Here is a 27,693-nt window from a genome sequence, read left to right as displayed (position 1 = left end):
TGAGAGACACATTTTATCAATATAGTGATATACATATATATTACTGAAAATATTTTTCTTTTTTTTCTTTTAGCATATATATTTATAATATCGTACAAAGTACAAAACCACAGAATATAATATATACCATATAATATAAAACCATATAATATATAAAACCATATAACATATATAAAGGAAGAAACTACATTTATGTTGAGAAATGTCGAAGCAAGAAAGTTTTAATAATTATTATTGTTTTAAAGATTGAGATAGAAAATTGAAATTTGACTATAATCAGGACAAAAAGAAATTTTAGTTTTTATTGACCTGATTAGTAAATTCCAAGTTTAATCTGATGATAGTTATAATTCCTAATATATCAAATTCTAATATATGAGAGACACATTTTATCAATATAGTGATATACATATATATTACTGAAAATATTTTTCTTTTTTTTCTTTTAGCATATATATTTATAATATCGTACAAAGTACAAAACCACAGAATATAATATATACCATATAATATAAAACCATATAATATATAAAACCATATAACATATATAAAGGAAGAAACTACATTTATGTTGAGAAATGTCGAAGCAAGAAAGTTTTAATAATTATTATAATAGATTAAAAATATAGATAAAAATTAAAAAGTATTGAATTAATATAGGTATTAAATTTTTAAAGCTGACATCATTGAAAACAATACCAAAACTTTGAAAATTATAATCAAAACTTTGAAAATAATATTAAAAATAATCACAAATAATAAAAATATTACAGAATTTTCTTGCTTTGACACTTTTTAATCAAAGTAGGAAAGAAATAAAAGTAATTATTGAATATAAATTGACAAATTTTACAAGATTAAAAAATAAAAGTAAGATAAAAATAGTTATTAATAATACGGTTTGTCGTAAATGAATCTTAAACTTTTCTTCCTTTAGCATTTCGCAGCCATGATCTAAGGGATTTGACTGCCTCACTCAGATCGCTTTGTTCAAATTTTAACAATAGTGTGCCTAAAAAATCAAGAAACATATGAATTAAAAAATACATGAATACTTGTCAAATTAGAAAGATTTAACAAATAAAATTAATGAATATAAAAATTACACGATAAAAAGCTCTTTAGAACATAAAAGAAAAAATATTCAGCTAAATATGACTCTCATTCACTCACTCACTCACTCACTCTCATAAAAGCATACGTTATACGTATATTATAAATAATATATTATAAACATATGCGCACATATATATAGGTTCTTCACGGAACACTTTTCTATTTGCTCAGTCACTAACCTTGCACCAATTCCCATAACTTTGTAGATTTAAAAGCCAATTTGGTTCCATGACCATCAAAATTAAACTTTTGAGCAAGAGAATTACTCATGAGGTTTGACATAAGTTTAGACACTGCTCGAGCCTCATCATTTCCTAAAGGGAAAGATTTTAAATAGTAACACTAAAACAAAAGAACTTTGATATAGAAACAGACACATACAGTTCATTACAATATCAAGTAAAAAATATATAATCCAATAATAACTAATAAAGAAACGCTCCATTAACAACTTTTGTAAAAATTTGTGTCAAAAAGATAATAATAATTTAATACATCTATTTTCCATGATTTTGATCTTAGTAATATTTCAAAATTTGCCAAAATTAAAATCAAGGTTATTGGAGGTGGCTTTATTAAATTGAAAATTTATCATAAAAACATATAAAATATCATTCACTGTGTCTGCAAGCTGTACATCATTTGAAAGAAATTCCTCAAACATTTTGATTTGCTTTATGGTTTCTATAGGCAATGCAGGTATATTTGGAGGTTTAGAGATAATTTTTTCTGCTGGTAGTAAATGTCTGTTCATTTTAGATTGATTTATAAGTATCATGTCAAGTTTTGCTCTCATGTTGTCTACTTTTTGGTTCAATTTCATTAATAGAGATTCATTTAAATCTATAACATAATAATTATATTAATGTTAAATAATCAAAAAAACATTGAAAAGAAATAATATACATGTATTTTTTAATAAAAATTTTATATTGATGTTTAAAATAATTTATGGAAATGAGTTAATTTTTTATTAACATAATGGTACCTTTAGTCAATTTTGATGTAGCCTGTGATGTAGCCTGTGATGTAGTTTGTGATGGAGCTAGTGAAAGTTCATCAGATTCTATTTCACTTTTGTCCTCAGTAGCGACACATTCATTGGACTCTTTTGGTGATGTCTGATGTGTGTAATCATTTGTGAAAGAACAAAAAGACTGATTGTGAGTTATTGGATTTTGTGTTTTATCTGATAGAGACAAATGGGAAGACTGAGGCAAAAGAGATTGAATGTCATTTGACGTCTCACTACTATGTGATGACTCTTCAACAGATTGCAAATTGAACACAGTTGACGACTGTAATTTAGATCTGCAACTCCCATCTGCCTCAACAGCCTTCATTGGTACTTCAGAACGCAAAGTTTTATTATAAACTGTCTTCTTTATCATAGGCAACTTAGATGTATTTTCCAAAGACATTGCTTTCTTCCGTTGCTGTGCTTTATTAGCTGCCTGTTGTCTGAGATTTATAATTTTATCCAGTAATTTGTGTTGTTTAATATCGGCTATAGTTGATGCTGAAGACGCATTAAAAGTCTTGCCTTGCTTCTTCTTAGAAATAATTGTCGGAGCAATATTCTCCTTTGAGGCAATGTTTAAAGATTTCCTTAGAGAAGATGGACCAGCAGGAGGAAGTGGTGGGGAAGGAACAGCTGGTTCCTTCCCTTATTGAAACTTGTTTTATCCTGCTTGTATTTTTTCGTATCAGGGTCCGATGAATCATCAGATGAGAATGGATTTGTATTAACTCGCTTTCTTCTCATACCTCTACCCATCTTACAACCTGAGTCACTTTCATAAGCAGATGCAAACTTTTCAAAGCCTCTTGCAGCATTTCTGGCAGCAATATACGTTTCTATGACAAATATAAGATAAAGTTGTTACAAGTATACAAGTCTCTCTCTCTTTCTCTCTTATCAGTGCGAAATAATACGATAATTTATAATAAATAAAATAAAATTTCTAACATGTACTTAAAACACTTAAAACATTAAAATCTTATAAAGTAATAGAATAAAGTAAGAGTAAAATATAAAAAAAATTACTTATTATATAATTGATATATTCAGAAATTTATTTGTACGATTCGAGCATGTCAAGCGCTTTTAAGTCTCAACTTTACTTTCTTTACATACCATAATATCTTTTTACTTTTATTTCCAACTGTGACCAAGTTTCATCTGCTTTTGCTTCGGAACGTACTAATTTGCCCGCTATTGCATGATTCTTTGGCCAAAGAATTTTTCCAATCATATTTTCATCAATTTGCACTAACCATTTGGTCAGAGCCACTTTATAATAAATGTTATCATCTTCTGGAGATGATACAAATTGTACAACAATAAACTGAAATATAAAATAGTAAAAATAAATGCAACATACATTAATAAATACAAATGGATTACAATGGCATAGTATGCAACAACGGAATACATAGAAAAAACTCCAGACCATCGGGCATTAACCAACATTTTGCTTCTACATTTTCTACAGAAATGACGTGTCTAAATTGGAAAGTTTTAATATGCCTAATGTTGAGGAAGGAAGTGGGTAAGTGTAATAATCTTCCACCTGATGAAATTTGTTACCAATTAGAAGCACCGAATTGCCTCTTCTGACAATGTTAATAAGAACATAAACGTTTCCTTCAAATGTTCTAAAGCATGAATCTTTATGACCAATTTTATATTTTACATTGCCAATAGATAAACAACGAAAATGAGAACCATTGATTTGTTCCTCTGCATTTATGTACATCTGCGATAGAGACAGAATTTTCCTTCTATCTGACAATTTAATTACTATTTTTTTTGTTCGCTCTAAGATTTCAAAAAATTCTCGAACACAAATGAACTAAACTCATCTAGAGGACCATGATCTTTGCACTCTTGTGACAAATGACATAAAGAATGAATATTATATACAACAAACTTATTGCCATATAAAATTGCAGAATGTCGGATAAATATTAACAGTAATTCATGTGCATAGTCACACATCGATTTTACTAGCACAGGACTACATAAAATGTACATAGCAGCTTGAAAAAGCAAGTAATGTTTGTACACATCTTCTTTTAGAACATGTTTAAATACAAGAAGTCCATCATAAAGACATAAACGTCGCTCCTCTGTGCCTTTATACATTTTCCAATAGTCTAGTGGTCTAGGTAATCGATTAAAATCACTTGGGCAGAAATCAGCAAGAAATATAAGCAAATTAGAGGCTCTAGTTTTGTCATTTCGTGAAAGTTTCCAGGGTCCATTCCATTCCATCCAGGCGGAAAGCCTCGTTTAAAGCCACCATGCCATACTAAATGAAAAGAATCAAGTCTGAATTGTGATACCATATTTGCAATTCTAAGTAAAATAGTGTCTCCAATGTGATGTAATTTATCATTTTGATCTCTAAAAGATTCATCTGTGCGTAGTGGGGCATCGAGATCCAAAAAAATCATACGATCATCAACATAATCTCCAACAACAGTACATTTCTCACATGCACCGTGACCATTATAACCCACACAACACTTCACAAGAGAACGTGCAGGAGCATCTAAGATAAAATTTCTTATAATAAATGGATATCTGACACCATTCAGTATATATTTATGTTCTGAAAGATGTTCCACTTCAGTGACAAAATCGTGCAAATAAGAGTGTACATTAATTGGATCCCATTCACCAACGTACAAACCAATTAGAAATGGATCATTGTCTGTTTATACAAGATGACCTAATATTGGCCAAAATTTTAAACGTGTACTTTTTGTTATAGGCAATCCATCCATATTAACATCAATAGTTATTTTGTCGTATCTATTCAAATATTCATCCAACAACATTAAATCTAAATTTTTTACAATTCCTTTATACCATAACATTGATCCATCAGGAAGTACACGGATGTCAAGTTTGTCATGTTTGGGTGTACGCAGCAATGTCTTATAAGTTTTTGGCAAAGTTGGGAAAATTGGATTTAATCTAAATAATAAATTATCAAGTTTTTTCTTTGAAACATATCCATCATAAATAGCCCACTCTCTCAAACTTTTTGCAACATAGTCAGTTTTTTGCTCCTCAGTTTCAAAATGATTTTCATTTAAATCTTCATCATAATTACTACTATCTTGTGAAGCATTATCTTCTTGGTCAACGACTTCATCTTGCAATACAATTTCATCATCTTCATCATCTCCATTATCTTCATTACCATCATCATCATCTTCATCATCTGATAAATAAAGTGCTTCAATCATATCTTGTTCATTATGTACTCTTTGTTCATCTCCATTTTCAGTATTTTCCAAGATAATTGCTTGAGAAATATTAATATCTTGTTCATTATTTATTTCTAATATATTATCCCAACTTCTAAGTGGACTTTTATCTGAGGTAGGGTTTCCATCATTGATACGTACATCCATACATTCTTCATCTAAAGAGATATTATTGGACATAATAATTTTGTCCCTCAATCTCTCAATTGATGCCACTTTTGCAAGATTCTTCACTGCCTGCTCTACTCTTCGTTTAAGATGCTTCCGCAACTACATAAAAACATGTAATTTTCTATGTTCAATTTTATTTTATTAATATATTAAAACTCTTAATACTAAATTTTTTAATAATTTTTATATAGTAATATTTCTTTGGATAAGCATTTTTGTATGTGTATCTATCAAAATTAAATATCTCTAAAAAGAGAAGTAATAATAATTCAGGAATAATGATCATAAAGTTGATAAAAAAAAATAAAATCTACAAAGAATTTGCTTCTACTATAAAATAGACAACACTATAAAAAAATATGACATTATATAAAAATACTCAATATATATAATGATTACTATAATATGTTTTAATAATGTCATACATATTATTAAAACATAACTCATTACAATAATATATTTTATGTCATATAATGTGTTGCTCTTTTATAATATCTTAAATATCATTAAAGCGCATCATATTAAAATGCCATACTTTTCCTTTATTATGCTTCAATAATACTTAAAATAATATACAAAGCATATATAGCACATTACAATGATACAAAGTACATAATTGTAATATACATTAAACTGTAATAATAATATATATTGCACTTAAGATATTAATTTTATAATGCTTTATGCACAAACAATATACTGCATTATTAAAATTGTTTTATAAATACATATATTAATATATATAATTATTTTTATTAAACCTTAATAACTTAATAAATGGAATTAATTAAAATTTAAGATTTACGAAAATTAATATTGATAAATAAGGCGATTAGTAAAATAACAACTGATTGTACATAACCTAAAAATTTAGCTTATTGATAGAAGTAAAACAGGAACAGTTATTATATATAGAAACATATTAGAATATATAATACTTTATCACTTTAAAGTAAACGACACACAAGTAATATAAACACATTGTTTCAAGCAATGTATTTGTTGTTTCTATTAAAATCAATTTTTTTTGAAACTGTACACTTACCGGTTTCTCTTCATTCATGTTGATCGATTATTAGATAGAATCAATGAATCTTCTAATGTATGCCGGATTTTTATCACTTTCAAACAATTGTTCTCAAGCTGCAACTTTTATATGAATCAATGACACAAGACACAATGAGGCACACGATATATAGTTGACGATAGCACAAGACACAAAACGCGGCAACGGGCATAACGCTTGCGCGTGGTAAACGACGCGATAGCCAATCATATTAATGACCAGCATTTATTGGTTCAATAATACACGCGCGAAAATCAATCATTACAAACAGCTGTAAATCATTACAACAGCCTACTTCCCGTAAAAATATTGTTGTTTATAAGGATTAATTAATATCAATTATTGTACATATATATAATTATATGCATCGGTAATTTTGTATTTGTAAAAGAGACTGTCTTTTTCTCTCTTATTAATAAGTAATAAATATATATACAAATAAAGATAATTTCTAAAATCATGATATCAACAGAAATTTGTTCTGAAATGAAGTGAGTATGATTAAAAATGTTTTATATTTTTTTTCTAACAATTTCTTATTATGATACCAGCATATTTATATACGCATATAATTTCCTTAGAGATCTATCAGATGTCTATTAGATGTCAAAAGAAGATTTGCAGTTCCAAAGAGTATTTCAAACAATATATCGTTATTGTGTAAATATTTAGGTTCTAATTGTGTCAAAAAAATGCAATAACACAAAATTATATGACATCTAATTCAGATATTTCTAGACGTTGTTTTAGACTAGATGTGTCCGACGTCTAATAGATGTATATCCGATCTCGCGTTTCTCCCTGGGTTTAATTTTGAAGGGATAATTAAAACTTTTGTTTTCTTTATTTATTATGATACCGTGTGTTGACAAATCGATAACTTCGGTGATAAAAAATTTTTTGGTTTTACCAGGCTTCGTCCGATATATATTCCTGGTGCTGTTTCTTCGGCCTTTATCACGCCTATCTTATTACGATTCGTTGCCGCTTGTATTATTGTTTCGCTACGCGGTTTTAATTGAATTTTATTGTACGGTCGTAATTTTAATATGGCGTTTCCTATTTGAATCTCCTGTTTTTTGTAATCGCACGCGACTTGTTGTTTTTGTAGAAAATCCATTCCTATGATCCCTTCGTATTCCATTGGGAAGTCGTCCTTTACGACATAAATCGCGTGTTTGATTTTTCGGCTGCCTAGGTCGATAGTCGCGTAAAATTTTCCTATTGTTCGCGCTTTATGCCCGGTTATGCCGATCAAAGTAATTTTGTCGTTATATATCTCTGTTTCGCCTTTTAAATGTTTGACCTTTATTAGAGAGACAGTAGCTCCAGTGTCGTAGAGCATGTTAATTTTGCCGTTCTTTACTTCGCATATAGGTAGAGTTATCAAGTTCAGGCTTGCTGCTCCACGAGACATTTGTCGCACGTACGTTACCTAATATTCTATCGCGCGTGTCTTTTTATTCTTTTCTTCTTGCCGTTCTTCCTCGTCACTGCTATACTCGGATTCGGTATCTCTTTTTCGCGATTGCGGTTTCTTACGGTTTTCAATTTTATTAATGCTTCGCGATTTTTTATTATCGGTTCCCTTATCGCGGTCCGGTGTATTTGTTTCCGGCCTTCCATTTAAAGTCCAACACTCGTCGCGATTATGTCCGCGTTTTTTGCAATAATTGCAGAATTTCTCTACGGTATTTGCGCGAGGGGGCTTGTCCGGTTTTGGGAACGCGTATTTACTGCTGCGGCAATCGCGTCCGTAATGTCCCGATTTTCCGCATTTATAACATTGTGTAAGTGGAATTGGTTGCGAGTCACTTGATTCGGCTTTATGTTTGTCCCGAGGGTTTTCGAGAAGTATTTCTTCTTCGCCCGCGCCGGTTATCGCTTCCTGCAGTGTCGTATATCGTTGCACTCGAACGAGAATTTTGAGGTCGCTTCGGAGCCCGATTTGGAAGTTAATCAATGGTTGGTGTTTGATTGTTTGGTGAATAGCGCGTTTAAACATGGGGGGTGGTCTTTCCCTTCAATCATGGAATTGTATAACTTCATGGCCAATAGGTCGACGCGTTGGGCGAAATCATGCGCGTTTTCGTTAGTTTTTTGTTTTAACGAGTTGAATTCTAATTGTAGATGCGTCGTGCTCTGTTTTGTTTGGTAACATTTTTCTAATTGTTGTTTGAGTTTGTGCAATCACGGGATCGCGTTCGCGGTCTAGTGCGCGTTAGTGGAGTGTGGAAGTGCTAGGAAATCGATTTGACGTTTTCTTATTCTTTGGAGAGAATTAACACCTTTATTTTTGGCGACGTTCAGTCGTACGCGGCTTTACAATAATCTTAAATGACTCGAAGGAAGTACGAGACAAGAATTCTGTGCGTGTGCAACGAGATTACTGATCGAACGCTTACGAGGGCAGAAACGATAGTGAGGAAGGGAGCTCCGGACACGCGGCTTTATCTCGCCGACCTTCTCGAAGATTCGGCGAGAGAGAAACAAAACGATGTTCGCCTCCAGACAAAGGCGCTGACAATTTTGGAACGATTGGAGGGCAACATTGTTGTCGTGATTATTTGTGAGCGAGCGTTCGAACGGCAGCGACCGTTCGAGTCTATTGTTTCGAGCGCGCCTCTCGCCAAAGCGCGCGATCGAGAGAGCGTGGACGATCGCGATTGGCGCGCGGTCAGAGCAGCGCGGCTCTCGCGCGCTCTATTTAAACGCGATATATTATAATATAGTTTTGGGACACGTGTAAGCGCGCACACACACTCATATATACATACACACACACTGCGTTCCTTTTAATTCGCAACATCCCGCCCGCCTCGTCGAAGTCGACGATTGCCGCTAATTTTTGGTTGTTACGGCGGTGATTCTGGTGACGCGGCGCCGTGATCGATATCGAGCTATCTGATCGATATGGTGCGCAGGCGTGCTGCTTCCACTCTCAGCTGTCATTATTCGGCCAGTCTGTTGACTGGGCGAAACTAACCTCGCACGTCAATGCGAGGCGATTATCGCGGAGAGTGTAAAGTGCCGGTAATACGAACGACACTCGAACCTTTCAATTACGGTAAGTACTAAGGGCCTAATCTATGCAAGTGAAAATTATACAAATATATACACTCTATGTACAGTTTATTTTTACACGCAGGTTCCGAGAGTCTACGGTAGCGAATTCGCGGTCGCGGGGTTCGCCGACGGTAGCGGAACGATTTTGACGACCGGGCGCCTGAGCTCTCCACCGGCGGTTCGAATATCCACCACGCGGACTCGACCGTCCTCTCCCGGGTGTAGGCGTTTCACGCGTGCAAGCGGCCAGCGACACGCGGGAGTGGCCTCGTTTTTCAGGAGGCACATTTGACCTTCCTTCAAGTTGTCGCAGGTGGCCCACCACTTCGGACGCGGGGTTAGCCCCTGCAGGTATTCCCGGGCCCAGCGCTGCCACAGATGATCTCGCATCTGCTGCACCAGGCGCCAGCGGCTCAGTCTGTTGGTCGGCACGTCCATGAGCGACGGTTCCGGGATTGAGCTGAGCGGGCCCCCGACCAGGAAGTGGCCAGGAGTCAAGCAGCTGAGGTCCTCCGGGTCGTCAGACATCGCCTGCAATGGCCTCGAGTTGAGGCACGCTTCGACCTCTGCGAGAAAGGTTGCCATCTCCTCGAAGGTAAGTCTGGTCTCCCCTATGACTCGCCGTAGGTGATGCTTGACTGCTTTTACAGCCGCCTCCCAGAGCCCGCCAAAATGAGGAGCGGCAGGTGGGTTGAACTGCCATCGGATGCCTTCGTCAGCCAGTCGTCCGGCTATGGCGTTGACTTCACGGCTAGCCTCCTTGAAGAGGGCTCGGAGCCGAGCATCGGCCCCCACGAAATTTGTCCCGCAGTCGCTGTAGATGACCTCGCATATGCCTCGGCGCGACACGAAGCGACGGAAGGCTGCTAAGAAGGCATCGGCGGAGTAGTCGCTGACTGCTTCGAGGTGCACGGCGCGGGAGCTAAAACATACAAAGACGGCTAGGAAGCCCTTATATGCCCTGTGCCCGCGGCCTCTGGTCGTCCGGAGCCATATCGGGCCCGCGAAGTCCACCCCGGTGTGGCGGAACGGTCGGCTTGGTGTGACGCGCGCCCTTGGCAGATCACCCATCATTGGCTGTGGAGATGCCGCCCGCCATCGCACACATGGTAAACATCGATGGATGTGACGCCGGACCAATTGGCGTCCTCTCGGGATCCAGTACCGCTGCCGGATGCAGGCCAGAGTGATCTGAACTCCTCCGTGCATGGTTCGTCGGTGGCAGTCGCCGATCACCAGGTAGGTGAGATGAGATTCCGGCGGCAGGATTACTGGATGTCGTTGGTCGTGATCCAGTAGCGAGTGTTTAAGTCGCCCTTTGACCCGTAGAATCTCCTCGCCATCGAGCGCAGGCGTCAGTTTCTTCAGGGGGCTTCGACCGAGCGCCGGCCTTCCGGAGCGGAGTTCCTCCAGCTCGCGGCTGAAGCCCACGGATTGCACCACCCTGATCCAGCGAGTGGTCGCGGCTTGGAGCTCCTCTGGACCCAGGAAGGAATGTCGCGCCCTTGAGGGACCTCCGTCTACCGCATCGCGATGACGATCACGCCAGCGCCAGATCCAGGCCGAGACCCTCAGTAAGCGTTGGAGAGAGGAGAATCGCCTTAACTCGTCTGGCTCCCGTAGGTCATCGGTCACATGGCAGCGTGTGGGTCGTTGTTCGGGAAGCTCGGCCTCCTTGTGGCCGGCGTTCATTGGCCACGTATCAGGCGGCTGCCTGAGATAGTCAGGTCCTTGCCACCAGAGAGGATGTGCCAACAGCTCCTTCGGGGACAGTCCGCGGGAAGCGCAGTCGGCTGGGTTCTCTCGCCCAGGTACGTGAAGCCATCTCGCATCCTGGTTTATCCGCTGAATCTCAGCGACTCGGTTCGCTACGTAGGTGGTCCACCTTGCAGGGTGCCCCCGGATCCAACCAAGCGTGACAGTGGAGTCGGTCCATAGATTGACTGATGTCTTCTTCACGTCCAGCATGCTCCGAACGTGCTCCGCCAACTTGGCTAACAAAGCTGCAGCGCAAAGTTCCAAGCGAGGGAGTGACACTCGTTTGAGCGGGGCGACCTTGGTTTTTGCGACGATCAAGGATACGCTGGGTTGCTCGTTTGTGGACAAGAGGTACACCACGGCAGCGTAGGCTCGCTCGGATGCATCTGAGAAGCCGTGGAGTTCCAGGGTGGTCGACGAGGTCCCGCAACGTAGCCAGCGCGGCAAGCGCACTCCTTCCAGCAACGGAAGCTCCTCCTCCAGGTTGATCCAGGCTGAGGCTTCCTCTCTGGCCAGTGGGGTGTCCCAATCGAGCTGTTGTAGCCATGCCGTTTGGATGAGCAACTTCGCCCGGACCACTATCGGTGCTAGCCATCCCAGGGGGTCGAACAGGCGCGCCGTCTGGGAGAGCACCGTCCTCTTCGTGGGGGAAGCCGTGGGTAACTTCCGGATTGTGAGCGCAAACTCATCGGTCTCCGGGTTCCACCTCAACCCTAAGACTGAGTGATCGGTCGTTGGCAGCTTGGCACCCGTAGGACCTGTCAGGCGATGTTCTGGCGGGATATCCTCTAGGAGGGCTTTGTCATTGGCGGCCCATTTTCGCAGCGGGAAGCCACCCGCCGCGCAGAGAGAGGCTACTTCCCCCAGGAGCTGTCGACTCGATTCTAAACTGGCGGACCCGGTGAGTATATCGTCCATATATGTATCTTGGCGCACCGCTGCAGCGCCTAACGGGAAGCGAACTTTCTCGTCGGCAGCAAGCTGATGGAGAACACGTATGGCAAGGTAGGGCGCACTCGCCAGGCCATACGTGACAGTGTTTAGCCGGAATTCTGACACTTGCCCTTTGTCTTCCCACAGAATCCGCTGCAGGTCCCGGTCGTCTGGATGCACGAGGATTTGGCGGTACATCTTCTCCACGTCGGCGGCGAAGACGTAGCGGTGCCGACGCCAACGGGTCAGGATGTCGGCTAGCGCCGGCAATAGGTTTGGTCCGGTGAACAGCGCGGCGTTGAGAGAGTGCCCGGCGGCGGTGCGCGAAGAGCCATTGAAGACCACCCGGATTTTTGTACCGGCATCGGAGGCTCGCATCACTCCGTGGTGGGGCAGGTAGCACGTCCTGTTCCCGGGAGCGGGCAACATCTCTTTAACTGGCGACATATGGTCTAGAGCCTGGTAGTCCTGCATGAAGTCCCTGTACAGCTGCCCGAAGTCCTTGTCGCGATCGAATCGGCGCGTCATGACGTCCAGCAGGCGAGACGCGGCGCGGCGAGTCGATCTGAGGTCTGGTAGATCTGGTGAGACTGGCAGGCGCACCTGGTAGCGCCCGCTGGACAACCTCACGTGCGTGCGCGAAAAATGATCCTCGCATGCCTGCTCGTCGCTGGTCATAGGCAAGGCGGGGTGAGGAGGCTCCTCCGCCTCCCAGAATCGGCGCACGAGGTCAGTCAGTTGCAGCACGGCGGAACACTGGAGCGACGATACGGAGGCAGCGAGGTGGTGAGCTCCCATTGCACCCAGGAGTACCCAACCCAGGCGGGTTTGTTGAGCGATAGGTTCCCGCGGCCCTCCGCGGCGCAGGTCTGGCATAACGATGCTGGCGTAAGCCTCGGCTCCGAGGAGAAGCTCCACCGGGTCCTGGCGCTCGAACTCAGGATCCGCGAGCTCGAGGCCTGTTACGTGCGGCCAGGGGCGCCGGCCACTTCCCGGCGCTCCACTATAGATGGATAGCCGCGGCAGTACCAAGGCTGATACAGGTAGCGAGAAGAGCCCGGAACGCGCGGATAGGATTACGGTGATCTGTCCCCGCGACGAACCCGTCTGGATACCACCGACCCCGAATATAGCCACTGAAGCCGGAGTTCGCGGTAGGCGGAGGCGCTGCGCCAGCGACTCCGCGATCAAGGACGTTTCAGAGCCCGGGTCCACTAGAGCGCGAACGGCACTTCGATTTCCGTGTTGATCCTGCACTACAACGCGAGCGGTCGCGAGGAGCACGGGCCCGCACTCCTCTTGTGGGCGTTTGGCGACGTGGACGGTTGACGACTGGCTGGTCCCGGCCGTCGTTAATGCAACGGCAGCGAAAGCGTCGTGCAGGGTCGTATGATGCCGACTCGAGCACCTTGCACATACCTTCTCTGACGAGCAATTGCTGAGCTGGTGACGACCTAGGCAGTTCCAGCACCGCTGGTGAGTACCCACTGCCTCTCGTCTCTCCTGAGCATTCTTTTTCTTGTACTGATCGCAGTATGCCAAAAAATGCTCTTTTTTGCAGAGAGGGCAGCTTCGGTTGGAATCCGATCCTCGACCTCCTACGTGGCTGGCACGTGCGGTCCGGCTAGTCTTCTCGGCGGATTTCCCGTTCTGCTCCGCAGCGACGGTCTGTAGTACGTCCTGTGTCATGAGCTGCTCTTCCAGGAAGTCGCGCAGCTCTTCATAGGAAGGGGGCTCGGTAGATCTGCCTAGCGACTTCTCCCACTCTCGACGGGTCTTCGGATCGAGCAGTTCGATCACGAAATGGACGAAGAGATCCGTCGTCTCTGAAATCGGACGCCCAATGCCCTCGAGCGCTCCGACGGTGGAGACCACACAGTGGAAGATTTTCCGGAGTCCGGCAGCAGCCGGGGCCTTCATTCGCGGGAGTGCGGTGAGGGCAGACAGATAAGCTCTCACGAGGAACCTCTTGTTCTCGAAGTGGTTCGTCAGGGTGGCCCAGGCGCATTCGAAGTTCTCTTCCGTCGAAGGTAGGTTCCGTATCAGCTGTTCGGCGTCGCCCTTTATGCCGACCTTCAAATACTGCATCTTTTGTACTCTCGATAGTGACGGCTCCTCGACGACGATGGACTGAAACAGATCTCGGAAGGTAGGCCAGTCTTCGAACTTGCCGGAGAATTGCGGCAGTTGGAGCCGCGGCAAGACGTTACGCGTTGACTTGGCTTCCGCCTGGATGGGATTGTCTTCCTTCCGTGGACCGGCGAGACTCCTCTCTATCTCCAGTAACTTCGATTGCTGCTCAAGGAAAGTAACTTCGGCGGTATTAACGAGGTCTGAGGTGATGTAATCCGTCTCACCGAGCTTGTCATGGTACTCGGTCTTTAGGATGTCGTGCTGTTCCTCAAACTTATCCCACTTTTTTTCCAGGATAGCTAGTGCCGACTGGACCAAGGAGATCGACAGCTTAGCGGCACCGACCTTCTTCAGATTATCGTAAGATCGGGCTATACGCCCGAACAGTTCTATCTGAGACGCTATTAATTTGTCCATTTTCTTCCGCAGGATATCCACTCACTCTTTCACAGAAGCACTGACTCACCCGGGATGCTACGGGCGCGACGATTGCAAGGAATGCCGGCAGCCACGAAGAGGCAAGATCCGGCTCGAAGGACCAGAATGTGCAATCACGGGATCGCGTTCGCGGTCTAGTGCGCGTTAGTGGAGTGTGGAAGTGCTAGGAAATCGATTTGACGTTTTCTTATTCTTTGGAGAGAATTAACACCTTTATTTTTGGCGACGTTCAGTCGTACGCGGCTTTACAATAATCTTAAATGACTCGAAGAAAGTACGAGACAAGAATTCTGTGCGTGTGCAACGAGATTACTGATCGAACGCTTACGAGGGCAGAAACGATAGTGAGGAAGGGAGCTCCGGACACGCGGCTTTATCTCGCCGACCTTCTCGAAGATTCGGCGAGAGAGAAACAAAACGATGTTCGCCTCCAGACAAAGGCGCTGACAATTTTGGAACGATTGGAGGGCAACATTGTTGTCGTGATTATTTGTGAGCGAGCGTTCGAACGGCAGCGACCGTTCGAGTCTATTGTTTCGAGCGCGCCTCTCGCCAAAGCGCGCGATCGAGAGAGCGTGGACGATCGCGATTGGCGCGCGGTCAGAGCAGCGCGGCTCTCGCGCGCTCTATTTAAACGCGATATATTATAATATAGTTTTGGGACACGTGTAAGCGCGCACACACACTCATATATACATACACACACACTGCGTTCCTTTTAATTCGCAACAGAGTTCTTCGTACGTTTGGATATCATGCGTTTCGAAATCTTGCATGGCCTTTCCGTCTAATTTTGTATATAATATTGCTTGAATTAATGACTCTTCGTCCGCGGGATTTATGTTTTGCATGGCATATGTGCACGCGTTTAAAAACTTTTGAAGCTTCTGTTGCGAAGTTCCGTCGAACTCTGGGATCATTGTCCTTGCTTATTTCAGGGTTAAATATCGCGAAGAGGTGCTGCGTCGGTTCCTGATATAATTTTCGGATCTTCCGTACGTGTACGTTGCGTTGGGGTCATCGTTGTATGTTTCGCGGCGATCCGTGTATCGGTTTCCCTCGGGGCGGTACCCGTCTCGCGTCTGTCGTATTTCTTTCGTATTTGCAGGGCGATCGTTTATTTGGTCGCGTAAGGAATCTACTTCTGTTCTCAATTCCCGGATTTCTTGTACGAGCTCAGTGAGTAGGGCGTTATTCGGATCGGATACTGGACGTCCGGCGTCTGCATAACACGCGGCGGCATTACCGTTGATTATTGATCGTAAGTGTTCGATTTCCCTGTCGACATCTTCAGGGGGGGCATTCCGCGTCGGAGGGTTTTGTCTCATGTCGTCCTCGCTTTGCGTGCCTAAGACGCTATCGTCGACTGATATGAGGGAATAGTTCCTCCTAACCGAAATTCGCTCGGAAGACGCGCGATCCGAGGGACGTCTTCTTTCGTCTATATTAGAAGGACGTACGTTTTCCTCGATAGGTTCGGCACCTGATTCTGGTGAGCTAGCGTCCGAGTAACGTCTATCTAAATTTATGCGTACGTTATCGCGAATGTCGCGTACCGCTTCCTCGGCTACTTGTACGGGCGTTACGGAACTAAATCTACGATTAAATTGAGCTGGTCCGCTCCAGAATCGTGGCTTAAATGAGACGCGTTTTTTAGGTCGTTCCGACATTGAGTAATTTCGGGCTTATTTCTCGATGCTAGAGGATTTCTCCTTTACAAGAGTATTTTTATAATAGTTAGTTTCGCGCTTACTGTCAGTTCGTGCCTTTAGTACGCTTTCGTCAAGGCTATCGAAAGGGAACTTGCGTTTAACGGTGACGTTCGCGGGTAATTCAACTTCGCTTCTGTTTGAGTATTCGCTCTCTAATTTTCACGAACTCGCTCGAGTCTTTCTAAAGTTAATGGTAACGCTTGAATCGCTTACTTCGCGGAATCGCTATGTATCCACGACTTGTTTAATATCGGTTGCCGGGGGGTTTCGTGTCCTTCCGACTTTCACGCAGAAATATTATAAGGATCGGACTTACAGTATTACGGTTCGCATCGTTACGCTCTTTATCGCTCGGTACGGCTTGGCTGCTGCTAATGCAACTCGATCGCTCGTGGGCTGATAACGGTTGGCGGCTCGGTGCTCGTGCTTGACACGGCAGGTCGTCGCTCCGTGATGACGCGTTGTCCGTGAGATTGTCGCAGGTCGGCGTTGTCCTTGGGACGTTGGCAATCCTACTCGATTCTCAGCTGCTTGCTTATCGCTCTTCGTATTGCTTGCGTTGTCCGTCCTTCTCTCTCACTGCACTGTGGCTTCTGCTTATTTCCGTCAGCTGTTTTTCTAACTGACGTGCCTGCTTCCACACGTTGTGTATGTGTGTATTGCGGGTCTTAATTTTTAGTATGCTGCTTTCTGTGTTGTCCGTCGATTATTTCGACGTGCCTGATTTTTCTAATACGGTTGTATTGTTTTTCAGGTCTTCAGGTTCCTGCTGGTCCTGGCGGTCCGTCGGCGCAATCCCACCGCTGCCACCAAAATGTTGTGTGCCTCGAGCAAGACACTGGGGTTGCGTCGAATAAAGGATGAGGAACCTCGGGTCGTGCAGGACTTCGCAGGAAGTTAGGAGTGTTGTACTCTTTTCTTTCTCTTAAAATACACTTTTATTTCTGGTTTAATTTGGTTTCACTTTATTTCTCGTTCTTTCTTTAATTAAATATTCGCGTAACATTCGAGGTTTGGCTAGCGAGCGTTTATTAGTAATTCTTCTTAATGATTCAGATTTTTATTAGTGAGTCTCGTCCTGATGTTCCGGATTCTTATTAGCGACTCCGTCTTGATGTTTAGGAGTTTTATTCGAGACTGCCTTCACGGGCGGGCTCTCCGTCTTATATCTTCTTTTGTTCTTTGATTTTCAACGGGTGAGGCCCTTGGAAACAGGTCTCTGATTGGTTAGTTATATTCACGCGTTTGGTTCTAATTGCAAGAAGTCGCAGGTCGTTGCTTGCATCTCGCGGTTTCCGGCGCTTCGCTGCGTTAGCGTTTTCGCGCGACGAGCGTTTGTCGAGAGCGCTCTTTTATAAGTAAAACTATATTATAATGCTTTACAATAATTTCTTAATTCTATTATACTATTTTAATATTGGTTATAGTTCGGGCTATAACATCTTTTAAAAATAAATTTGCATCATTCGGTTTTTTTCCCCGTGATATATACCTACAATGCCTACTTTATTACGATTTTCAACTAAACTACATAGTATTGGTCACAACTGCTGATTCGAACTTTTAAAAAGTGGTAAACCATCAATATTTATGTAAACTTCTATTTGTTGTAAATTTTGTAAAGATACAAATGAACATAATTTATGAATGCAATTATTCAAACCAAAATGATAATAATATCCTGGTTCAACAATTTTCAATATATTTTTTCTAGGAGTTTTCATTAATACGCGAGCACCCGAAGGTAATTCATCATGTTTTGATTTTAAAATAGCTAATAATTCGTTAAGTGCAACATGAGTAATTTTATTTTTCCAAGCCCAAGTAGCAAGTTGTGATTGTAATGAATATTTATTGGCTGTATTATTGGAATTTTCACGATAATTATTAATCGATTCGTTATTAAAAGTGCTTTCATTAAAATCTTTAATAAAATCATTATTTGATGTATCACTATCTGAACTCTCTAAATTTTCTAATATATTATTATTATCTAATTCAATATTATCAAAATTATTATCCAAATCAATGCAATTTGATTGTTCATTAATATTCATATCATTATTTATCAAATCATTATTATTTAAATATTGAGCAAAAGCTTGATTAGATTCAACTAAATTAATCGAAGAATCTGTACTAGCTTTTGCTCGCCTATACTATTTTGTTGCAATTTTAGGCATACTCACTTTTATTTTCCAAGAGTTCCTAAAGGCAACACAGTCTAGTGGTCTTCAAGTAGAATAACCGTATCAGTATGTTGCGTAACCTTCACCTTCACCAGAAAAGTAAGTTTTCCAGAGCTATATAAAATAAAAAATGTTTAAATTTATAGATTTAAAAGCATTTATTCTACAGATATAAAATAAGAATGAGTTTATGATGCATATTTTAGATAATACATTTTGAGTCAAAATGCGCTTTGTCAAATACATGATTAACAGGATAGTACATACAATATGTAAAAATTTGAAATATGTATTATGCATAAGATATTGTTAATTTTGTTAGTTCATTAAAAATATCATCTAAAAATATAAATTAATTTTAAAGATGTAGCAAAATGTATCTTTTATGAACATATATGCAGCTATTTTCGAGCAAAATCTCAATATCGACCACACATTTCCATATTGATACATTTTATTTTTAAAAAGAATTATATTTGCCATAAGTAAATAAATAAATATTATGATGCTTATTATATATTCTATTCTCACCTGATAACAAAAAATATGTATCGTCGTATAAATGAAATACTAACATTCTTAGGTTATGAGAATAATATCGGCTAAAATTATATACTAAATACATATAAAACTATACATATACTTACATTGTTAATTCTCCGTTCAGTATGCACTTGTGAAACCATTGATAAGTAGCCCAGAAATGGGCTGATTTTATAATATTAGAGCACTTTATAAAGAACACACACGTGTGTCGTCAGACTTTCCAGGAGAGTCGCCGGTACACGAGTAAAGCTGAGTAAGGGTCGTGCGCGCTGCTCATCGCTGCACGAGCCCGCCAAATTTGGTCACGTGATCGCGCTCGACCAATCCGCGCAAGACTTGTGCATAGCAGTCTTTCCTTTATCGCGTGATACATGCGTGATACCATGCAGAGCCGGGACTAGACATTTCGGCGCCCGAGGCAAAAGAAAAAATGCGCCCCTTATAGTAACAAAAAAATATTTCTTTTACGGCATGTAAAATATAATAAAAAATAATATTAATTAGTGATATTTAATATATTAATATTAATTTAATTGGAACATATAATCACGTGTACAGGTATACATTACAAACATACAGATTATGTGTACTTGTATGTAGGTATACATTACAAACGAACGAAACATAGTTACTAAAATCACAGTAAAATCAGAGTATGTGTTTGTATAGTATACATTTTACATTTATATATATATATATATATATATAAATATATATATATCAATTCTTGTAAAAAATCACAGAAAATGTATTTTTTCATTTAAAGTAATACTTTTCGTGCTTTGATAGCTGCAAAATCGTAAATTATTTTATCAAAATTTATATCCTTACATATTTCTTTTTCAATTGAAAGAATTCCCATATTTGATAATTTTTCTTGACTTAGTGATGATCTTAAATAATTTTTTATTAACTTCAATTTACTAAAACTTCTTTCACATGAACCCACTGCTACCGGAATAGTTAAGAATATTCTTGATGCTACCTCTAAATTCGGATATGATTCGGTTAAAGAGTAATTATGAATTAGTTTTAAAACATCTAAAATAGAAGCTGACTTAATATTAGAAAATATTGATATTGCATGTTGTTTGAAACTTAAAATTTCAGAAGAAATTTCAATTGCATTTAGATCATTTTCATACTTTAAAGCTAAATCTACTGCCGCTTTTTGTAGCTCGGAAACACTAATTGTTGATAATTTATGACCTGATAAGAAATCAAAATCTGATGATACTTCGTGTAGCTTTTCATATCTCCAATGTAATTCAGAAATAAGTACATCCAATACTTTCTTTATTTCAATTTCATATAACTGTTTAGCAGAAAAATTATTATCTTCATCTTCCGTTTCGTAAAGATTTAATCTTTTTGCTTTTCTTTTTCTTTTTTCTGAGAATTCAGAAGATATATTCAAACTTTCTGCTATTTTCTCACAATTTTCATAAATATACTCTATATTATTTTCTCTCATTTCTTCTAAATATACTTTTAATCCTTTAATCAATTGACTACCTTGAAGCACAGTAATATTTTTAGCTTGCAAAGCTTTATTAACTCGTTCTACTTGACAAAGAATAATATTCCATATAGATAATGTGCATAAATGTTGTAATTAATTTGTGAAAGAATACCAGTCATTTCTGAACAATGCACTGATTTATCCGTTTTACCATGTCATTTAAAATCCCATATACCTCTTTAATCTGGGAATGCAATGCTTTAACTGCGTTTGCTCTTGATGACTAACGTGTGTCTGTGTGTGCTTTAAGACTGACTTTTAAAACAGACATTAGTGCACTCCACCTACTAGTAGAATTGGCGAAAAACGTGTAAATTCTTTGTACTATACCAAAAAAAGTAATCATTGTTGGACTCACGGAAGCCGCATGCATACTCGCTAAGTTTAGACAATGGGCTGAACATGGTACATATCTTGCTAATTTATTTTTTTGTGAAATAATTGCTTGAACGCCTTTATAGATACCAGACATGTTCGCCCCATTGTCATACCCTTGCCCTCGAGCATCTTCAATATTAATACCATCTTCTTCCAACTTTTTAAAAATTTCGGCTGCTAGACCATTTCCAGTTTTCTCCTTTGTCTCTATAAATTCTATAAAACTCTCCTCTATAGAAATGTTGTTATTATTGATGCGAACGTATCTTATTATCTGACACATTTGTTCGTGATGAGAAATATCTGGAGTACAGTCGAAGAGCAAAGAAAAATATTTTGCTTGTTTAATTCTGGAAATAATCTCACGACGAACATGTTTTCCTAATAATTCGATAAATTCGTTTTGTATTTTATTGGATAAATAATTAACACATCCCTTTTTAAGTTCGGAAATGTGGTGTTCTATAACAGGGTTGTAATGACTTATTAATTCGATTAAATTAAGGAATATTCCAGCACTAGGACTTCCAATAAATTCTTTGGTGCCTCTAAGAGGAAGATTATTTCTTGCACAAAACATAACAGAATCCAGAACAACTTTTAAAATATTTCGCCACTTCTCTTTTTCAGAATGTATTGCCTTTTGCAATGAATCATCTATTAATCCACCGCTTTTAAGTTTTCTTTCTAAACACTTCCATTGTAAGAAATTATCTCTATGTTCTGATGAATTTTCATTCTATTCAAATTTTTCCAGTCTTTAAAACCTTTTTTTACATTACAAATATTAGCTTCAAAATTGTTTAGCTTGAATAAAATACATGGAAAACAGAATAGGGCTTTTGATATTTTTGAGTACATCAGCCAGTTACGATGTACAACTTCGCCATTGGAACATTTTTTTACATACCATTCGTTTGAAAATTTACGACCATTATTTGATTTTGATTCTCGAAAATCAGGATCCTGTCCCTGATTGGGACCATGCTCTATCATGACAAATCTAATCTTATCTGTTATAATTTGCTACAATGGAGGATGATTAAAATTTATTTCGAAAAATGGATTTTCTTCTTCAGGAGTATTTTTGCTTGTCTTTGAAGTTACAGAAGTTGGTAAAAGATTATTTGCTTCGTCCAGGTCCAGATGAGGATTTTCAATTATATCTGAATTTTTTAATGTGAACGGATCTTTATCTATTTCGTTAAATTCTCTGACAAAATGGTAATTTTCATTTGTCTCTGAAATTTTTTTAGTTTCTTCCATTTAATCATTTGATAAACATTGTGGATGTTCAACATTTGATGAGGACGTAGAAGTTTCACTAGTTTGTAACCACTTTTGCAATTTATTTGCATCTTGCTGAATATTTTTCTCAAAAATTTTTCGTTTTTTTCTAAATTCAGCACCGCTTGGTTTTTTTGAAGTCATATTACAGCAAAAGTATGTACCTGTTTGATTTTTATTTGATAAAAATTATGATAAAATAATGCATATTTAGATTTAGTACAAGAAAAAATAATTATAATGAATAAAAATCTTTGGATTATATCAGTTTTTAGTGTTACTAAACTATAACCAAAGTAATTACGCGCGAATGAAAATTATTTTAACATTGTTCAATTTGTATTTAAGGTGATATGTAATAATAATTAATAGTTATAATTATTACGATTTTAATAACAATAATGTTTTTCCTTGCACTAAATCATAAAGAACAAAGAGTTAATATTTACTTACCGGAAAATGATGCAAATAAACGATAAATCAGTGTAGACTGTTACAAATGTAGTTTACACTGTCGTCTCATACGATTCTATTTAATGTGTTTATTTAACTAGGTGACAGCAATGTTAATTCTTTCGCTACGGCCATTAAAACGCGGAATAGCATATGATGTTCTTTACTATCGCACTCTTCGAAAGTTGTTTTACAACTGATTTCTTGCATATCGTATCTTACATGATCAAGCCAACTCAAAACAAAAGACGTTTGATTTCTCGAGCGGCAGATCACGAGAATTGTTGCTACGCGACAAAATTTCAACGGTTGATTGTAGTCAGTGTTAATACACAACGAGCGTTCAACGGCGGGTGATTATATTCACCGTTAGTAGCGAATGAATTAAAATAATATATAATAATAAGTGTAAATCGACCGATATATGAATAACACAAAATAAGCGAAGGAGAGAGCCTATTCGGTCAAAGCAAATCTTGGTGTCTATTATAATAATATTTTGCGTGAATTTTACAATTTCCAGTTCAAGCAAACTGCGCGCCAATTATTTGTCAGTCTTGAATCACAGTCCTAAACTGAAGCTGAAGTACGTAATATCACAAATTAAATTTACGAGTAATTTAATAATACTGATGCTAATAAGCTTTTAAAACACGGTAAAAAATTTATTGCGAAAAATATCACCCCAGCCAAGGTTCGAACCTATATCTCCCTACATTCCGGTACGGGCGTCTTTACCAATTCGACTTTAAAATATATAGAAATTTTTATTGCCATTTTTGCGCCCCTTCAAATTTTTTACATGAGGCAAGTGCCTCGTTCGCCACACCCTAGTCCCGGCTCTGATACCATGGCCCAAGCGCACGTGGTATCATGCATATATGGCGCCATAAAATAAAGATTGCTATGCACGATTATAATCTTATAAACATAATGACGGAAAAATAAGGCTATACAGGGTGTCCGGTGGTTCGCGTTTCACCTCTCGTAGGCAGGTAGAGTGGGTTAAACCGAGTGGAAAAGTCCTGTGCCATTTTGCGAAATTCGCAATAATGAGAAATTAATTAATAAAAATCGGCCAATTTACGCGCGCGGCGAGAAGAGACAGCCCACAGTTACGCCGTTTTTAAGCGCGCGGCGAAGCGGTAGGAGGAGCGCTCGACAAAAGACAATGCCTGCCTGTGTATGTACATACGTGTGAGCTTCGCGTCGAACTATCTCTCTCATTCTCTCTTTCTCACTCGTCAAAATAGATTTTGACAAACTATTTTCTACGATTTTAAAATTATTGTAGTTACGTCGACATCATATTTGGCAATGTACACCGTAAAAAAATACGTAAAATTACTATAATAATAAGTGTAAAATTACATGATAAATAATGAAAACGTCTAACATTTCTATTATTTATCGCGTAATTCAACACTTATTGTTAATGTAATTTTACATAATTTTCTACAGTGTATCTCGTAGAAATTCAGCGTGCATAGAAAGCTGAAAAATTTGATGCAAATTATGCAAATTGACGATAATACTCGAATACGTTCTGTCGAGATTTTACTTTAATAATAATCAATGGCATCTCTCTCTCTCTCTCTCTCTCTCTCTCTCTCTCTCTCTCTCTCTCTCTCTCTCTCTCTCTCTCCCTCCCTCTCCCTCTCCCTCTCCCTCTCTCTCCCTCTCTCTTCCTCTCTCTCCCTCTCTCTCCCTCTCTTTCCCTCTCTCTCCCTCTCTCTCCCTCTCTCTCCCTCTCTCTCCCTCTCTCTCCCTCTCTCCCTCTCTCTCTCTCTCTCTCTCTCTCTCTCCCTCTCTCTGCCTCTCTCCCTCTCTCTCCCTCTCTCCCTCTCTCCCTCTCTCTCCCTCTCTCCCTCTCTCTCCCTCTCTCTCCCTCTCTCTTTCTCTGAGAGAAGACGTGTCAAACATCGCTCTGCAAAAGTGATAACTTTTAAGTGGTTATATAGTGAGGGAGAGTGGCGAAAAAGTATTGAAGTAATAGTTGCATAGACCGGGAATAGACATGAGTGTTATCTAACAGGAATATGCTGATTTGTGAGCGTGAGTTATATTTCTTGTATGAGGCATCGAGATTTCACGCGACAGGTAGACATTAAAGGTGGACACAAAGCGCTGACGTGTGAATTTGGACAAAGGTAATTGACCGCCTATGCTGGTATTAACAGCTTCGGCCGATAATTATCGATATGAACGATGAATATGACGAGTATCGATGCTCGGCATGTAAGAAGGCAATAAAAAATCAGGTTGTTGCATGCAAGTCTTGTGTTAAACTGTTTTATCCTCCAGGATGTGCAAGTAAACATAAAATTTATGATAGAAATCGCGAACTGGTGTCGTGTCCTGGCCCATTTGAGAAATTTACAATTGAAAGTGAAGCAGATATGAAGAAGGCACCGACAGCAGCGGGGAGCAGCAGGGAAAGACAAGGATCTACAGGATCTACGGGTTCGTTTACGACATCAAGCAGTGGAAATAGAATATCAGGAGCGAGTGGATCATCGAGTATTGACGTAAAAATAGATTGGCTTGTAAAAACTGTGAAAGAAATAAAAGACGAAACAGCATGTAAGAAGGAAATTAAAATGATGGTTAAAAAAATAGTTCGAGAAGAATTTGGAAGTATTAAACAAGAACTGGAAGACTTGAGAAGAATTATACAAGGAGGAGCGGGTGGACTGGCAGGAGGAGCTCAAAGATGTTATAGTGAAGCAATTAAAGAGAAGAAAAAAGAAAATATTATAATTGTCAAACCCAAGGTGCAACAGGAGAGTGAAGCAACTAAAAAACTGATAAAAGAAAAGGTAGATATCAAGAATATGGCTATGGGAATAACGAAGTTAAAAAAAGGAAGTAAGGGAACAGTGATTCTCGGCTGTGAGACTGGAGAAGAAATGGAAAAGCTAAAGGCGACAGTACAAGCCAAGCTGGGCGAGAATTTTAACGTTACTGAGTCACCGCGGATGAAACCTAAGATAAAAATTGTCAATATTGGCGAGGAAGAAATGGAGTTGAATGATGATGATTTAATAGGTACAATTAAGAAGCAGAACAAAATTGACGCGAAAAATGAAGGAATTCATATGCGAATAGTGAAGAGAATAGTTAAAGAGAAAATAAATGAGAAAGATCAGTCCGGAAGAAGAGGAAAAGATGGTATCGTAATAATTGAAGCAGATGAAGAGACTCATGAAGTAATGTTGAGAAAAGGGAAACTGAATGTAGGATGGAGAAAGTGTCCTGCATTCAATCACATTAACATTAAAAGATGTTTTAAATGCTGGGGTTATTATCATATTGCAAAGAATTGTACGCGTAATGAAACATGTCACAAATGTGCAGGAAATCACAAGGTGAGTGAATGTACAGCGACAAAGAAAAGATGTATAAATTGTATGTTTAAGATTCAAACATACAATTTGAAAATAAATGATGAGCATGGCGCACTTGATCCGGAATGTCCGACTTTCAAGAGGGCGATACAGGAGGAGAAGAGGAGGGCCGGATGGGAGGAAGATAAATAGCAACTACAGAAGGAAACGGAATTAATACTATATACAAATGCGCAAAGTTTGATAGCGCATAAAGACGAGATACAGCATCAGATTATGAAGAAAATGAATCCTGCGTTCATAGCGTTATCAGAAACCAGAGTGACTGCTGAAATTGAAGACTGTGAAGTGAACGTACCGGGTATAGTATGATTAGATGTGATGCTGAAAACAGAAATACAGGAAGGGTTCTTTTATATGTAAGGGACGATATTAAATATGAGATAGTATTAGTAAAAAAGTTAGAAGCGAATTGTTGGTGTGCTGCGATTGAGGTGAAAGATAAATTGTATAAAGGAGTGATAACAGTAATATATCATTCACCGAGTTCATCGCATGAGTTTGTGAGATTTCTGGAGGATATAATAGAAGAATTAATAATACGGGAAGAATGTATAGTAATAGGAGACTTTAATATAGATATTATGTTGGACTCGTTTTATACAAAGAAGTTACAAACGACAATGTTGAGCTTAGGCATGAAACAATATGTAAATAAACCGACGAGAATTACGAAAGATAGTAAGACAATTATAGATTTAATTTACGCTAATAATAAAATAGAAGTGCAAGTAATTCATGAACCTAAAATAACGGACCATGCGTGGTTAAAAGTTGATCTTAATGCGAATAAAATTCATAATAAATACAGAGAATTTAGTGCTAGGAATTTTAAAGAGATTAATGTAGATGAATTTATTAAATTAGTGGAAAATAAATTAGGAAAAAGCCAAGATATGAATGTCAGTGTGAGAGCGAAGAAACTTGTCGATAATATAGTAGATGCGTTGGATGCTACAGCACCTAGAAAAAAATTTAGAATTCCGAAAATATGGGAAGGGAAAAAGTGGTTTTCGGATGAAATAAGGGAAGCAGCGGCTAAAAGGGATGAGGCGTACAATAAAGTGTTGTATGATGACACGGATGAAAATTGGTCACAGTTTAAAATCGAAAGAAATGCAGTGGTTAAACTAATCAGGATAAAGAAAAAAGAATACTATAAAAATATGATAGATCATAACAAGGGAAATCCGACATCTATGTGGAAAACCTTAAAAGAAATAATAAGGGGCGAACC

The 27,693-nt window shown here is 39.3% G+C and overlaps 3 protein-coding genes across 3 annotated transcripts; all 3 read right to left on the bottom strand.

Annotated features, from left to right (window-relative positions):
• Nucleotides 1-1,290: 1,290 nt before the first annotated feature.
• Nucleotides 1,291-3,572, bottom strand: LOC145938701 (uncharacterized). The gene is given in 5 exon segments (XM_083042464.1): nt 1,291-1,458; nt 1,736-1,959; nt 2,105-2,789; nt 2,792-2,973; nt 3,254-3,572. Coding segments are annotated over 5 exon segments (1,578 nt in total).
• A 6,221-nt stretch (nt 3,573-9,793) lies between these two features.
• On the bottom strand, nt 9,794-12,275 carry LOC145938700 (uncharacterized). The gene is made up of 2 exons (XM_083042463.1): nt 12,272-12,275; nt 9,794-12,216 (listed from the first exon to the last, which is right to left on the bottom strand). The coding sequence occupies exons 1-2, from the start codon at nt 12,273-12,275 to the stop codon at nt 9,794-9,796; spliced, it is 2,427 nt and encodes an 808-aa protein (XP_082898589.1).
• Nucleotides 12,276-12,824: 549 nt separating this feature from the next.
• Nucleotides 12,825-14,941, bottom strand: LOC145938699 (uncharacterized). The gene is made up of 2 exons (XM_083042462.1): nt 13,052-14,941; nt 12,825-13,007 (listed from the first exon to the last, which is right to left on the bottom strand). The coding sequence occupies exons 1-2, from the start codon at nt 14,939-14,941 to the stop codon at nt 12,825-12,827; spliced, it is 2,073 nt and encodes a 690-aa protein (XP_082898588.1).
• Nucleotides 14,942-27,693: the final 12,752 nt, after the last annotated feature.

The sequence above is a fragment of the Prenolepis imparis genome, unplaced genomic scaffold (assembly GCF_030444845.1).
Source record: "Prenolepis imparis isolate NDT839.2.m4 unplaced genomic scaffold, iyPreImpa1.0 SCAF_7, whole genome shotgun sequence".
In the NCBI taxonomy this organism is placed as follows: Eukaryota; Metazoa; Arthropoda; class Insecta; order Hymenoptera; family Formicidae; genus Prenolepis; species Prenolepis imparis.
This window is presented reverse-complemented; position numbering and strand designations above follow the sequence as displayed.

Excerpts from the sequence above, each read along its gene's own strand:
- LOC145938699 (XM_083042462.1), bottom strand. The coding sequence starts at position 14,941 with ATGGACAAATTAATAGCGTCTCAGATAGAACTGTTCGGGCGTATAGCC. Across the intron at positions 13,008-13,051 it reads CTATGACCAGCGACGAGCAG|CGGGCGCTACCAGGTGCGCC; the intron begins GCATGCGAGGAT and ends GAGGTTGTCCAG.